The sequence below is a fragment of the Alosa sapidissima genome, chromosome 17 (assembly GCF_018492685.1).
Source record: "Alosa sapidissima isolate fAloSap1 chromosome 17, fAloSap1.pri, whole genome shotgun sequence".
NCBI classification, from domain to species: domain Eukaryota; kingdom Metazoa; phylum Chordata; class Actinopteri; order Clupeiformes; family Clupeidae; genus Alosa; species Alosa sapidissima.
In genome coordinates this window covers 2999244-3011774 of record NC_055973.1, presented here as the reverse complement: position 1 = coordinate 3011774, position 12531 = coordinate 2999244, and the positions used below count along the sequence as shown (strand labels likewise).

The 12531-nt window shown below is 46.2% G+C and overlaps 1 protein-coding gene across 1 annotated transcript in view; it reads right to left on the bottom strand.

The window, feature by feature from the left end:
* The window catches only part of LOC121688173 (piezo-type mechanosensitive ion channel component 2), a 121588-nt gene that overhangs the window by 99276 nt on the left and 9781 nt on the right, over nucleotides 1-12531 (bottom strand). The window contains exon 2 of the mRNA XM_042067603.1: nucleotides 3635-3730. Coding sequence (XP_041923537.1) covers nucleotides 3635-3730 — 96 coding nt within the window. The remainder of the gene's footprint in view (nucleotides 1-3634; nucleotides 3731-12531) is intronic.

Sequence of the window (12531 nt, the reverse complement as noted above, 5' to 3'; positions counted from 1 at the left end):
TTCTTCACAAGTTTGAGATTCACTCCTTCATCATGTAAAGCGCACAATACACCCACTACTGGAGCTGTGCCCTCACTCTGCCAGCTGTGCAGATGAACACAGGCACACTGAGGAAAGGCACACATTGCCTGTACAGACGGGGCGTTTTTGCAGAACCAAAACAAAGGCTAATTGTTATCGGTACGGTAAAAATGATCATCGGGAGCAACGGTCCACGACACAGAACACAGACCACAGACCAGAGCTCAGCTGCTGGTCTCTGAGATCCCACCTACATTGTTCCTGTTATTGTATCTCTCTGGCTGAGAGGGAGTGCGGGAGAAGGGTGGTCCTCAGGTTTTTTTTATTGAATAATGCTCTCATTTATTCCCTCTTGGAAGACACTGATTGATAAAAGTCTAGTGGGAGGAAGAGGAGAAAAGGAATCAGCTGCTGCCAGAGCAAGAGAGAGCATGAGAGAGAGAGAGACATGTAGAGAGACAGTTGAGTAAGAGAGAGAGAGAAACAAAGAGAGGGGGATATAGCGAGAGAGGGAAAGAGTGTGGGCGAGGTGTGGAGGTGGATGCCTTAATCTGTCCACTCTAGCTGCTGTCAGCTGCTCCCGGTCTGCAAGGTGCACTTCTGACCCAAAGCCCTCAGCGCCACTGGGCTCAGCATTGGGTTCAACTGCGAGTCACCGTAATCCCACCGAGTGAGGTCTTACTCTCTCTTGTTCGAGCGCACTGTTATTGTCCCTGCTTGACTGTGGGGCCACATCTGATATTTGCATTTGCTTGCAGAGATTTAACAGACAGGCCATCTTTTTTATTACTCCAAACATTCTGGAGTCTCTGGTGGCTGTGTTCCACTCGTTCAGTTTGAAGGAGAACGTGGTCGAGACCACGAGCAGAACAAACTCATCTCTCAGTAGGAACGGTCACTTTGCAGTGCAGTGCGTCTTACAAAGCAGAAGTTCATTACATCAACAACGGGATGACATGTGAAGAGCCCACTTTGCGTTGATATGTCATGCAACTGACTTCTCCGCTAACCTACATTGCTCATGATCTCTGCGCCATCCAAAATGATGCTGATCTATGTCATGGATGTGGATCAGATATGGTTCTGATTTGGCCCGGATCCAGCAGATCCATACCGGCTCTGGGCCACAACCGCTGTGACTTCGAGACATTCAGTTCTGTTACCTTGTCAAGGGCAATAGCTCCTTATTGTTCCCCTGTGGCTAGAGAGTCCTCCCCTGTAGACAGACGAGGCAGGGAAACACATGCGGCAAGTTCACACATGCCACAAAAAAAGTATGTCAAAGAGTGATTTAAAAGAACAGGGACGAGAAGAGGAACACATGCCCAAGAGGCAGAGCCTGTCACTCGTGTCTCTCAGAGAGATGTCACTGCGCTGCTTAAATAAACAGTGGCAGAGATTGGGCACAGCTCCAGCTCGTCACTCTGTCACCCGTCAGGGAGGACATGGAGCGCCACACTTGCAGTGACCTCCGCAATGAATGAAGTCGGCTTGGAAATGGCCTGGGGAACTAACCAGGTCAGATTGGAATTGGCCTCAGGAATTAAATGAGTCAGTTTTGGAATGGCCTTAGGAACTAAACAGGTCAGGTTGGAATTGGCCTCAGACACTGAACATGCCATCTTAAAACTGGCCTCAGGAACTGAATGGGTCAGCTTGGAACTGGCCTCTGGAACTGAATGGGTCAGGTTGGAACTGGTCTCAGAAACTAAACGGGTCAGCTAGGAAAAGCTCAGTCAGAGCTTCGTATGGAGAATGCCAGAGCAGAGTCCTGCAGCAGTGCATGGAATGCCAGTCACTGAGAATGACCTCGGACATCAAACAGGGGAAAGTGCCCATTACTTTACTGATGGGAAGCAATGACACTATAGGATGTGTTTACTTTTTATCGCAAGACCCTGTGGTTTTAACGGAGAGGAAATGACCTCTGCAAGGGTCTCTGGCTCTTTTTAAATACCCAAACAGTTTTTATGCTTAACTATACTGTAGTTTCATAAAGTACAGATTAATTGCTTACCATAGTCCAACACATAGATGAATTGTTACAATATGCACACGTGGGGTTGATTCCACATTTATTTTACTACAAAAATGTACATTTAAATTTACAGTCTGTTATGTGGAACCATCTGTCAATCTGTCCGACCTGCCCCTAAAAACCGTCTGGACGTGCCGAAGGACCATGAGAATGGTGCATTGACTTCATCTGGCCGTTCTTTATGGGGTCTCATGTTGAGAAGCCAAACACACATGTGCAGACTATGACAACCTCCACCAGCTCAGTTTGTTGTGTCAGGTGGACAAGGGGAAAGTAAAGAAGACCAGATGCGACGACTGAAAGACGAGTGTTTTTCTCAAGATAACAAGCAAACCATGAAGTATTGTTGCCTGCCATGAAGTATTGGCCTGGATTAAGGAGGGGAGGGGGATTGCACACCCCCACAAAATGCAGAGGGCTCTGTTTTTTTAAAAAACACATGCTTCGTCGTACTGTTTGAAATCTCCTTTAGAAATGTGTGGGCAATTAACTTAACAAATTGTTATCTGTCCAGTATTGGCCTGGAGTTCGTGGACACTGAGAGGTGATCTGGTGACCCCTTTGGGCAGACTGGTTAGCTTCATCTGACTCCTATTCCGACTGCTCCCCTCTGCTGCTTCCGTGCTAAGTAGTGATATCACCTCCTGGCTAGCACGCACACCGCCATCTCTTCAAAAGAGAGACAGAGAAATGGTGATTTCCCAAACAAATGCTGGTTGTTTATGTTTTACAAACTTTAACATGCCCATAAATATACACTCAGCACACAACAAACTGACATTAAAGTCTAATGCATTTTCCTGTTGCAAATTGCTTTTGGCATGTCCATAGATTGTCCAAAGATGGTCATTTATTGATAGTGTGTTTTGATACTCTGAGGGGGAGCATTCTCTACGCAGTGAATCACATGAGGTATTGTCTGGGTTATGAGATATGGCTCCAGGTTTTACGTCCAAAAAATCTGCTGTAGTTTACTGGAATCACAAGTTAAGTAGGGGAGGTCAATGTTTACCGGCATGGCTTCAGAACAAGTTACGGTGATTTTCCTGCCTTTATTCAGATAGGACAGTGGGAGAGAGATGGGGTGGGATTATGAAATGAATGCAGGCTGAACTGGAACCTGGGTTCTCTAGGGTCACTAGGATCTAACTGTGGTACAGAACCTGGGTTCTCATGGTCACTAGGACCCAATTGTTGTACAGAACCTGGGTTCTCGTGGTCACTAGGACTCAACGGTGGTACGGACTCTGCAGCTGCTTGCACCGCAACTCCCCCCACGATGAAATTTGGAGAAAAAGGAAACATTGCACGATGGTCAGTTCTCTCTGAGCCTTTTTCACCTCTGTCTTCGGGGAGGATAAAAAGAGAGGAAGTGTGTCACTGTTTTTGGGAGGATTTGGGGTTTGACAGGAACAATCGCAGGGCTGCACCACAAAACAGCCTCTGTGACTCATTAGCGCTCACTGACTCATTGTTACACAATAGGGATTAGTCACACCTGAGGAAGAACTAAGAGAGCACTGGGCATATGTGAGGAGAGCAGTATGAAACCTAAAAATAAGAGCTCAGCTTTACCTTGCATCGTTGTCTTCGTTGGCTCGGCGAAAAGTGGGATAAGCAGGAGGTATATGAGGTAGACGAGTGACAGCCAGTTGTACCGGAACAGACATGCTAAGGAGAGAGAGGGAGAGAGAGAGGACACAAATCTGTTAGGAGAGCTCTACCTGCAGGCAGAGTGACAGTCTCGCACATTACACCAAATTAACATAAATCACAGAGGAGTGATGTGAGCCTTCAATTATTCCAGACAAAATGGGCCCTTCAAACGTGCGGAAGACACCTTCCAAACATTCCAGCCCGCTGAGCAGATCAGCCTGGGAAGGGCCCAGGGCCAAATCTAGGACACAGTCATGGCAAAGCTGGTGTGTGTGTGTGTGTGTGTGTGTAGATGTAAGTGTGTACATTTATGGTGTACGTGTACGTGTGTGTGTGTGTGCATGTGTGTATATATGTGTGTGTCTGTGTGTGAAGGTAATTTTAGAGTGAGATTTTAAATTACAGGGAGAAGTCTGATTGTAGACAGATTTGCACATGATCTGGCAGACATGTGGCTGTGCCCGTATCTGGGCCAATTCAGAACGGAGTCAGGTGATATACTTTGGCCTGGACTAGCCAGTGGTTATCTGAGAGAGAAAAAGTTTATGTTGTGTTGAGGGGAGGGGGAATGAGAACACACACACACACACATGATAAATCCTGCTTGCAGAGGGCTTAGGTGATAAATCCCCGGGGTGATCCCTGACCTCAGCGCCAGCAGCAAACAGGCCTCCTCCTGCTTCTGTGCCAAGGAGGAACACAAACGCTTCCCTCCCCACCATCCCGCCCCAGCTGTCTTGGGTCGAAAACATGGCGATTGTGCATTTAGATAACGCCGAGTGATGCTGTTGCATTTAAGCGTTCAGCCAGAGAGCTGGGCCGTCCATTAGGGGGATGAAAACCCACACAGTTCCATGTTAAAAAATAAAAAAACACCCACACAGAGCCGGCCCATGTACTCTCGCTCCCACTATGTGTTTATGAGCTGCATGTCATATGCAGACACTTGTGCTAAATTAAAGAGGGCTGCTTGTCCATGCTCTTAACATGACATCACTGAGAAAGTATGGCAAAGCAACATGTTGTTTTAAGATATTACATACGCTCAGGAGGAGGAGGAGGAGGAGGAAGGCAGGGTGGTGAGGGGTGGACTAAGAGCACTACGCAGCCTTAACTTCAGTTCTGTCGTGTTTGCAGAGCTTCTCTTAATGAATGAGTTCCCGTATTATAGGCTAATCATCGAGGCGTGAATCAAATCCATAGCTAAATATTATGAAGGGGTCCTGATGGGTTTGGTTCATATTTCTGCATATTCAGGGTAAATGTCTGTGAGAGTCTGGCTGCGTCTGGCCTCGAGCTCGGAGAGGTTTTGTCATCTCGGCACGCACAGTCGGCTCCTTGTGTCCTCCAGTCAGAAGGGAAGGAGTTGGAGAGGAGATGGGAAAAGTGCAATCATTCTTCCCATCTCATATGTTATCTGTCAGATTATATGCGCACACCCTGCGTGGATATTGAGTTACATCATTACTGACAGTGCAAATGTTAGTTACAGAACATTATACAACTGTCAAACAAGAAGAATATGGCTAAGACAAAGATTCTAAGTTGCAATTCAACAAGTGCTAAGGGAAAATGTATGGAAGATCATTTCTTTTCTGAATCCAATTTACCCAACATGAAGTTTACCCGTTAAAATGCGCACGCACACACACACACACACACACACACACACACACACACACACACACACACACACACACACAAAAATAATCAGGCCACCAACATAGTATCACAGTCTAATTCAAATCAACAGTGCAGACAGATTGAGGCAACTCAAATCGCATGCACATTGGTAAGAAAATTAGACATCACAACTATAACAGGTTGCTAGGTTACGGGGACGCTGGCGAGACACGCCGCTCCGTCTGGCATCATGTTTTTGTTTGTTTTTATGTAATGCTCGTAATTTTATGTAATGTCACGTTTATTTTTTGTATTGATTTGTCTAGTTAAATGTTTTCTCTTTATTTACGTTATTTTTGATAGTTTTCATGTTATTCTCTTAGTCCTTTTTACTGCTTTCAAGTCGGCTGATGTTGTTAACGTCTGTCCATTGGGAGCTAGCTATGGCTAGCTTTTGCCCTGGGCCTCTTACATCCTTCCCATCCATCTGTGAGCTGGTGCTTCACTTCACTGTCTGGTCCAGGGGATTTCTCGGGACAGCAGCTGGAGCTACTCTGAGAAAGACCTGCTGAGGCCGTCGAGCTGTTTCTGACCAGTGAGCTGCCATGCCAACTGCCTGGAGTCTGGATTGAGCAGAATAGCTAACGTTAACGTTGAAGAACTCTGCATTATGGACCAACAAACGGTCGCTGTTAAAAGTCCACCGAGTTGCTGATCTACAAGATCGCCCATGACTTCGGACTGTTATGCTTCCAGTGATATCCAGACTATAACAAGGCCTAACGTTGACGTTATCTCCAGACTGCCAGTGAGTGTAAAGAACTTTGTTGGCGTTGCATGCATCGGTTGTGGAGACACAGCTGTGCATAGTTTCACACGAGTCATCATTGCCCTTGGACATTTTCAGCCGGTTGGAAATTGGACTAATTTTATTTTTAATTTTTATTTATTAATTTGTTTGTTGTCTGTCTTGTATGTCTTGGTGTCACGGGTACGCTGGCGACCTACGCCGCTCCGTCCGCTATTGTCTTTGTTAGTCTATGTGTCAATGACAATGTCTTAGCCTATGTGGAGCGCTTTGGGTTGCACTCTGTGCACGTTAAATGCGCTATACAAATAAAACTGACTTCACTTGACTTGACTTAACAAGACCTAAGCATCGTCCGTGTTGCATGACTGCCTTGAAAGCATGAGATGATTGATGGGGACAGGAATGATGACCAACAAACCTAACTGTCCCAAATGACAGCCTTGACTGACTCCAGGCCTGTGGAGTGTGGTGCGCCAGGGCCAGGCAGCACTCCCCACCTTCTAAGAAGAGACCTTCATGGTCAGAGCGCTGACAAACAGACACTCCCCTGCTGCTGCCTTTCCCAGGCTGCTCGCTCGCTCACTCGCTCGGCGACATAGGGAGCATGTCATACATGCCTCCGCACTTCAAACTTCGAGGGAGAAGAAAAAAGTACCAAAAGTACCTTCTGCACATCTGTAGCCTTTCCCAATTCATGTGAGGACTATCAAATGTGTTATGACATGGCCATCAAACAGTGTAGACTTCGGCTGGAGATACAGGGTACGGCTGAGTGGAAGAGAAAGTGAGGGTGGGTAAGGGGCTGTTGGGATGGGCTGTGTGCTGTTGAAAGGAACCGGAAGTCAGAGGAAATGTTTGTGTCTGCAGACGACTCGGCCTGTTGTAAGCAAACAATGCCTATGCACTAACAGATGTCTCGAGGTGGGTGGGTGGTGGTAAGTTGAAGATATTGTATAAGCGTGTACATGTGTGTGTGTGTGTGTGCATACAACTTCCTGTATTGTATGCAAGAGAATATGCATCTGTGGTGTATGTGTTTGCATACACATCATGGATGTGTGTATGTCTGTGTGTGTGTGTATGTGGATATATACACACAACTTGCACCATCTCTCTCTCCCTCTCTCTCCCCTTCCCTCCTCATCCATGGGTGCAGCTGAGAGAGCATCCCATTCAGGCCTCCACTAGCCCCCCCCCTCTCCCTCTCCCTCTCTCTCTCTCTCCCTCTGTCTCTCTCTCTTTCTATCTCTCTCCCTCTCTCCCTCTCTCCTGCTGCATCTGTGGGAGCGGTTGACAGAGTGTCCCCATCCCTCCAGCAGGCCTCTCCAGGGCCATGGCGCGCGGAGCAGAGAAACACCCAATTACACTTAGCTAAATGAGCCTTATCCTTTTGATCCATTCACTGGGCCCCACGACCCCACACCGGCCACTTCCTGTCCGATCCGTGGCCGCAGAGATGTTGACTCGACCCGACCCGACATACCGCTCTGCCACGCTCCAGCCATTGGGCAGCTGAGGCAAGCTCGCTTTTGATAATTATTTTTGTTCAGATACATACACACACTCACACACACACATACAGTATGTGTGGTTTCCTTTGGCAAAAGTCAGGAAGTAAACCTCAATCTCTGACAGGAAAAAAAAAACAAACAAACAGAAAAAATGTGATTTCCGCAAAAACAGTTTCTCTGTTTTTCTTCCCTCGTTCTCTCTCTCTCTCTCTCTCTCTCTCTCTCTCTCTCTCTCTCTCTCTGGCTATACTATGTTAATTGCATGACGACGGAGGAGTGAATGGGGGAAGTGTGCCTCTCGCTTCGCTTTGTCTCATTTCAGGCCACATCCTCTGGCCTCTGCGAGGGGCTGCAAATTAAAGACCGCCTCGACTCCAAGTGGCCGGCACCCCGGCCATCTCCCTGTGGTCCACGCCTGACCACTCACAGAATCCCATTTTCTCTCATTTTCAAACCATCGTGCCGAAACCTTGAAAAGCTCTATCACTATTTGGAGCAGGGAAGAAGATTTGTTTGGATCTCCGATTAATTGTAAACCTTTTGGTCCTCTTCATGGGGCTGGGGGGGTTGGCTGTCGGGGGTTGATCGCTTTTTGTGACACTGAGGAAGAGGTTGTGTATGTTTCACATACACAATGACTTAACAGGAGAATCATCTCATTTATTTCACTTAAAGCAGTGTGCTGTTCACACATCTGCATTTCACGGGCGCTTGCATTCAAAGCAAACACAGGATGGCAGTTTAGAAAATCCAGCCAATAAAATGCATCTAGAGTCGGAGCCTGCAGTGTCTGAAAACGAAGATCATATTATAAAAATCCAGATCTTTTGTCTTTTCGTCTCTTTCTTTCTCTCTCCATCCTTGAGATGTGTTTTCAAGGCATCATGTTTCAAAGGCCTGTGCCCAAATCAATGGGCTTTTCTTCATTGTTTCTTTGCAGGGCATGGGACGGGCCTATTTGGCCAGCATTAGGAGGAGGGAGCCTGTTTCTGCCATATTAGCGGGATTATCCGTCCATTAACACTTCCCACATGGCGACCTGACACCATTCGCAAGCGCTAACGTCGGGTCTGGGTCCCGCTGGCTACAATCAGACGTGTTTTCAGGACAGGCGAGACTGTTTGCAGTAAAACGATGGGCCCTGGGCCATGACAAATACACCAGCCCCAGAGAATACCGCCGCCAGCTTATTTTTCTTTGAGCTTTGTTGAAAACACTTGAGCTTATTAGCCTTGAAGGGATTGTGCCAGTGCAGTAATTGTCCTTGCCCTGGCGATCCTGGAGGAATGCATACGGAGCATGCTTTCTGTATGTATATACAGTTACGTGTGTGTGTGTGTGTGTGTGTGTGTGTGTGTGTGTGTGTGTGTGTGTGTGTGTGTGTGTGTGTGAGTGTGGGTGTGCGTGTGTGTGATTGTGAGTGTGAGTGTGGGTGTGAGTGTGTGCGTGCGTGCGTGCGTGCGTGCGTGCGTGAGTGTGTGTGCGTGTGCGTGTGGGTGTGTATATATGTGCTGCATAGTTATATGCATCATCAACAAGCTGTCGGGTCTCATGCTGTGTGCCGTTAGCACGTCAACACCAAGTTCCATCCCAGTTCCATCCCCTTTCACCACAGAAGGATTCTAGAAAATAAATGACACTTACAGTTTTAGGCCAGTATGATAAGGATGAGTGACAAAAAAGTGTGTGTGTGTGTGTGTGTGTGTGTGTGTGTGTGTGTGTGTGTGTGTGTGTGTGTGTAATGATAGGTTGGATAATATCCAATCCCATGGTTCCACATAATCACACAGGAGAACAGATCCTTTCAAGAGTCAAGAACAATAAAAGTGCATCTGGTGGAGATACGTCTACAAAGCTGTACTGAGTGTTTGGAGACTGAATTCTCCTATCTGTTCAGATAAACAGGAAGAATTCTCAAGGTTAACTCACACAGTAAACGATCGAGTGTACGATCAAGATATTTTATAAAAGCGTAGTAGTCACACATGACAGAACGTTCTGGAACTAACAATAGCTTGGACTGGCAGTGGGGCCAAAGCAGTCTGAATGTAAGCATGCAGAGTAAATGAGTGCAGCTGTTTTGAGAAAGGACCTGTCGTTCTTGATCAGTGTTTGGGCTTGTTTATTGCAAACTGCTGGGGTGTTGTAAAACCTCATGCTTATCTAAAAAATGAAAATGATTCAATCTTAGGACTGAAATGTCAGATGAAAAAAAATCTCAGGCTCAAACAATGTTACATTTTTCCTACTGTAGTTCTTTGATGACTCACATAGATACTTGGATAATACCAGAATTATCAATAAGTATATATTGTCTAAGGCTGACACATTCTTCAAACATATGCTGTAAAGACTATATAGGCCACATATAAAGTCATAAAAATAAGTTGTGTCATAAGCAGAATAAAGACTGAATCCTTTGTCAGGGACGTTGTGCAACTACAATTACAAACAGATGCTGCCTTCAGAGGAAAGGTTCAAGTTCTCCAGATTGGAAAGGCTAATTACGAATACCATAATCTTGGGACAATCACTTCCAACCAACAATTACTGTGTTACAATCAAATTATATACATTGAAAATCACTTTTTATCTGCCTGACTTTTTAGAGGCCTTGTTTTTCAGGATGAAGTACTTGCGCAGCCAAACCAACAGAAATCATTCATCATTCATGTCCAATCAAACCATCGGTTTCAAATCAGCCCAGTTAGGTGCTGGAAGACCTTTAAATCAACATCCATCTGAGAGCACAACAATTCCAAAGAACAGCTTCCAATGTCTGATAAATGATCTGACAGTAAAAAGCCGCTTTGCTTTGACTAAATTGCCATGTTTTGACTGAACCCAACCATTGCACATTTTCAAAATCACACTTCAAAAAGCAGGACCATGCAAAAAAAAAATCACACACGATTGTCTGGCTAATGATGTCTTTAGTGGACTCCCTGGTCTGTAGCCCCCTTTCTCCAGCAGGTATGCGTTGAGCCCACCAGCACCTGGGTGCAAAACAAACACTGCTAATCCCAGAATCCCCCTCCCTTCACCTACTCAGACTGTGAAGGGGTGTGTGTGTGTGGGGGGGGGGGGGGGTGCAGATGCATGAACACTGTTGTTGATTTAACACTAAACAGCCAGTCTCTCAGTGGCCATCAATCAGTCACTCAGACACAGGATCGACATGTTACAACGCCTGACTGACAGACACGGGGTGTGTGTGTACAGTATGTTTGCGCTGCGTGCCGTACCACCACCTTTACCTTACTTACTCATGTTGTCCACCCACCCCCACCTCCCGTTCTCCATAGAGGCATTGTGAAGACCAAGTGAGACGCTTGTTTACGTTTGAGGTGTCTTTTAAAAATGTGAAGAGTTAAAGCTGATGGAAAGGCCCTACAGAGAGAGAATACAGCTACAGAAATAAAGGTGCTTGCTTTATGAAACAGACTGTAGGTTGTCTCTAGTAAGTGCTGTTGTTAATCACTCTTGACTCCCACTAAAATAGATAAGCATATATAATTATACTTGCATAAATATAAAAAAAATCATCAAACCAGTTAGAAGATTCTTTGACTTTCTTCTCTCAAGGATTAGGAAAAGTAATTGTGACAATAACGTTGTATCACATAAGAATGTAAAACAACTCTAGCAAGTAACTGTGACAGAAAAAATAAAGTTGTGCTGAAGTAGTGTATCATTAGAGGGCCTTCTGTTTACTGTGTGAGGGCTCTGACTAAACTGAGCACCACTGACCTTAAAGTCTCTTTGTGGCACCGTCGGCCACTTGTACACACAAACACTCTGTGCCCGAGGAGAACAGAGCGCCAGTTTGGAGTCATTTAGTTTGACTGGCAGCGTCCTGGGTCCAGATTTAACTGTCTGCACTGTGGTTCGTTCAACACATTTGGCAACACTTTGCTCATGTTTGTCTATCTGGAGAGAAACAATGACCACCCCTCGCAAGAGTGTGTGAGTTGCTCGTTCTAGGTCTGTCTCCGCCTCGCTCGCTCTCTCGTGCCCTGTGCGCTGCGGCCAGTGTGTGTGCCGCAACCCGAGCAGCCCAGGCGACCAGCTATGCCCTTTTCCTTGAATGAGTCAGTGACTGAGGGATCTTTTTTTTCACTGCTGCTGAAATGAAAATAAGCTGTTCTCTTTCTGAAACAACAGACAGACCCACTAACCATTTGTTCCCTGGTGCTTGGCAGACATGAGAGCTGTGCACAGCACACCCCAAAACTACTTTCGTGTGTGTGTGTGTGTGTGTGTGTGTGTGTGCTTTTGCTGTACTGGCCCTCGGCATCTTCGCACCCACTAACACATAGCTCTGCAAGCTCTATGCATACTCGAAGCTCGAGCGCCTCGATCGATCATTAATCCGAAAAGAAATTAAACCGCACTGCACATATAGGGCTCCCGTTCATCACCAGATTAAATTACACTCCACTGTATGGTGACCGGTAAAATGTATTACCGCAATTACTTTTGGCTGCCTCACCTGAAACACCAGCGCAGACCTTGCAGCTGGGCTCACTCTCACCGCCCCTATTACTCCCGCTTGGCCTCGGTCGGCCTGACAATTTCTCATAACGCAACATGTTTCTCACACAATTACAGAAAAGAGACGGCCCCATACCGGTTTGTATACTGACGTTCCTCGCACTGACACACATGTGCATGACTATAACAGAATAAACATTGCCTACCCTCTTGCTTTTTGTGTCTACACGGAACTGACACCCATTGCTGCTATGGGCTGTAGACCAAAACGCAGGTGTGCCATTAATAAAGCCCATATGCCCTTATTCAACTTTAAAATTGGAAATTATTTGAGCCCATTTGACCATTTCTGTACATCATCAGGTAGAATGAGGGTC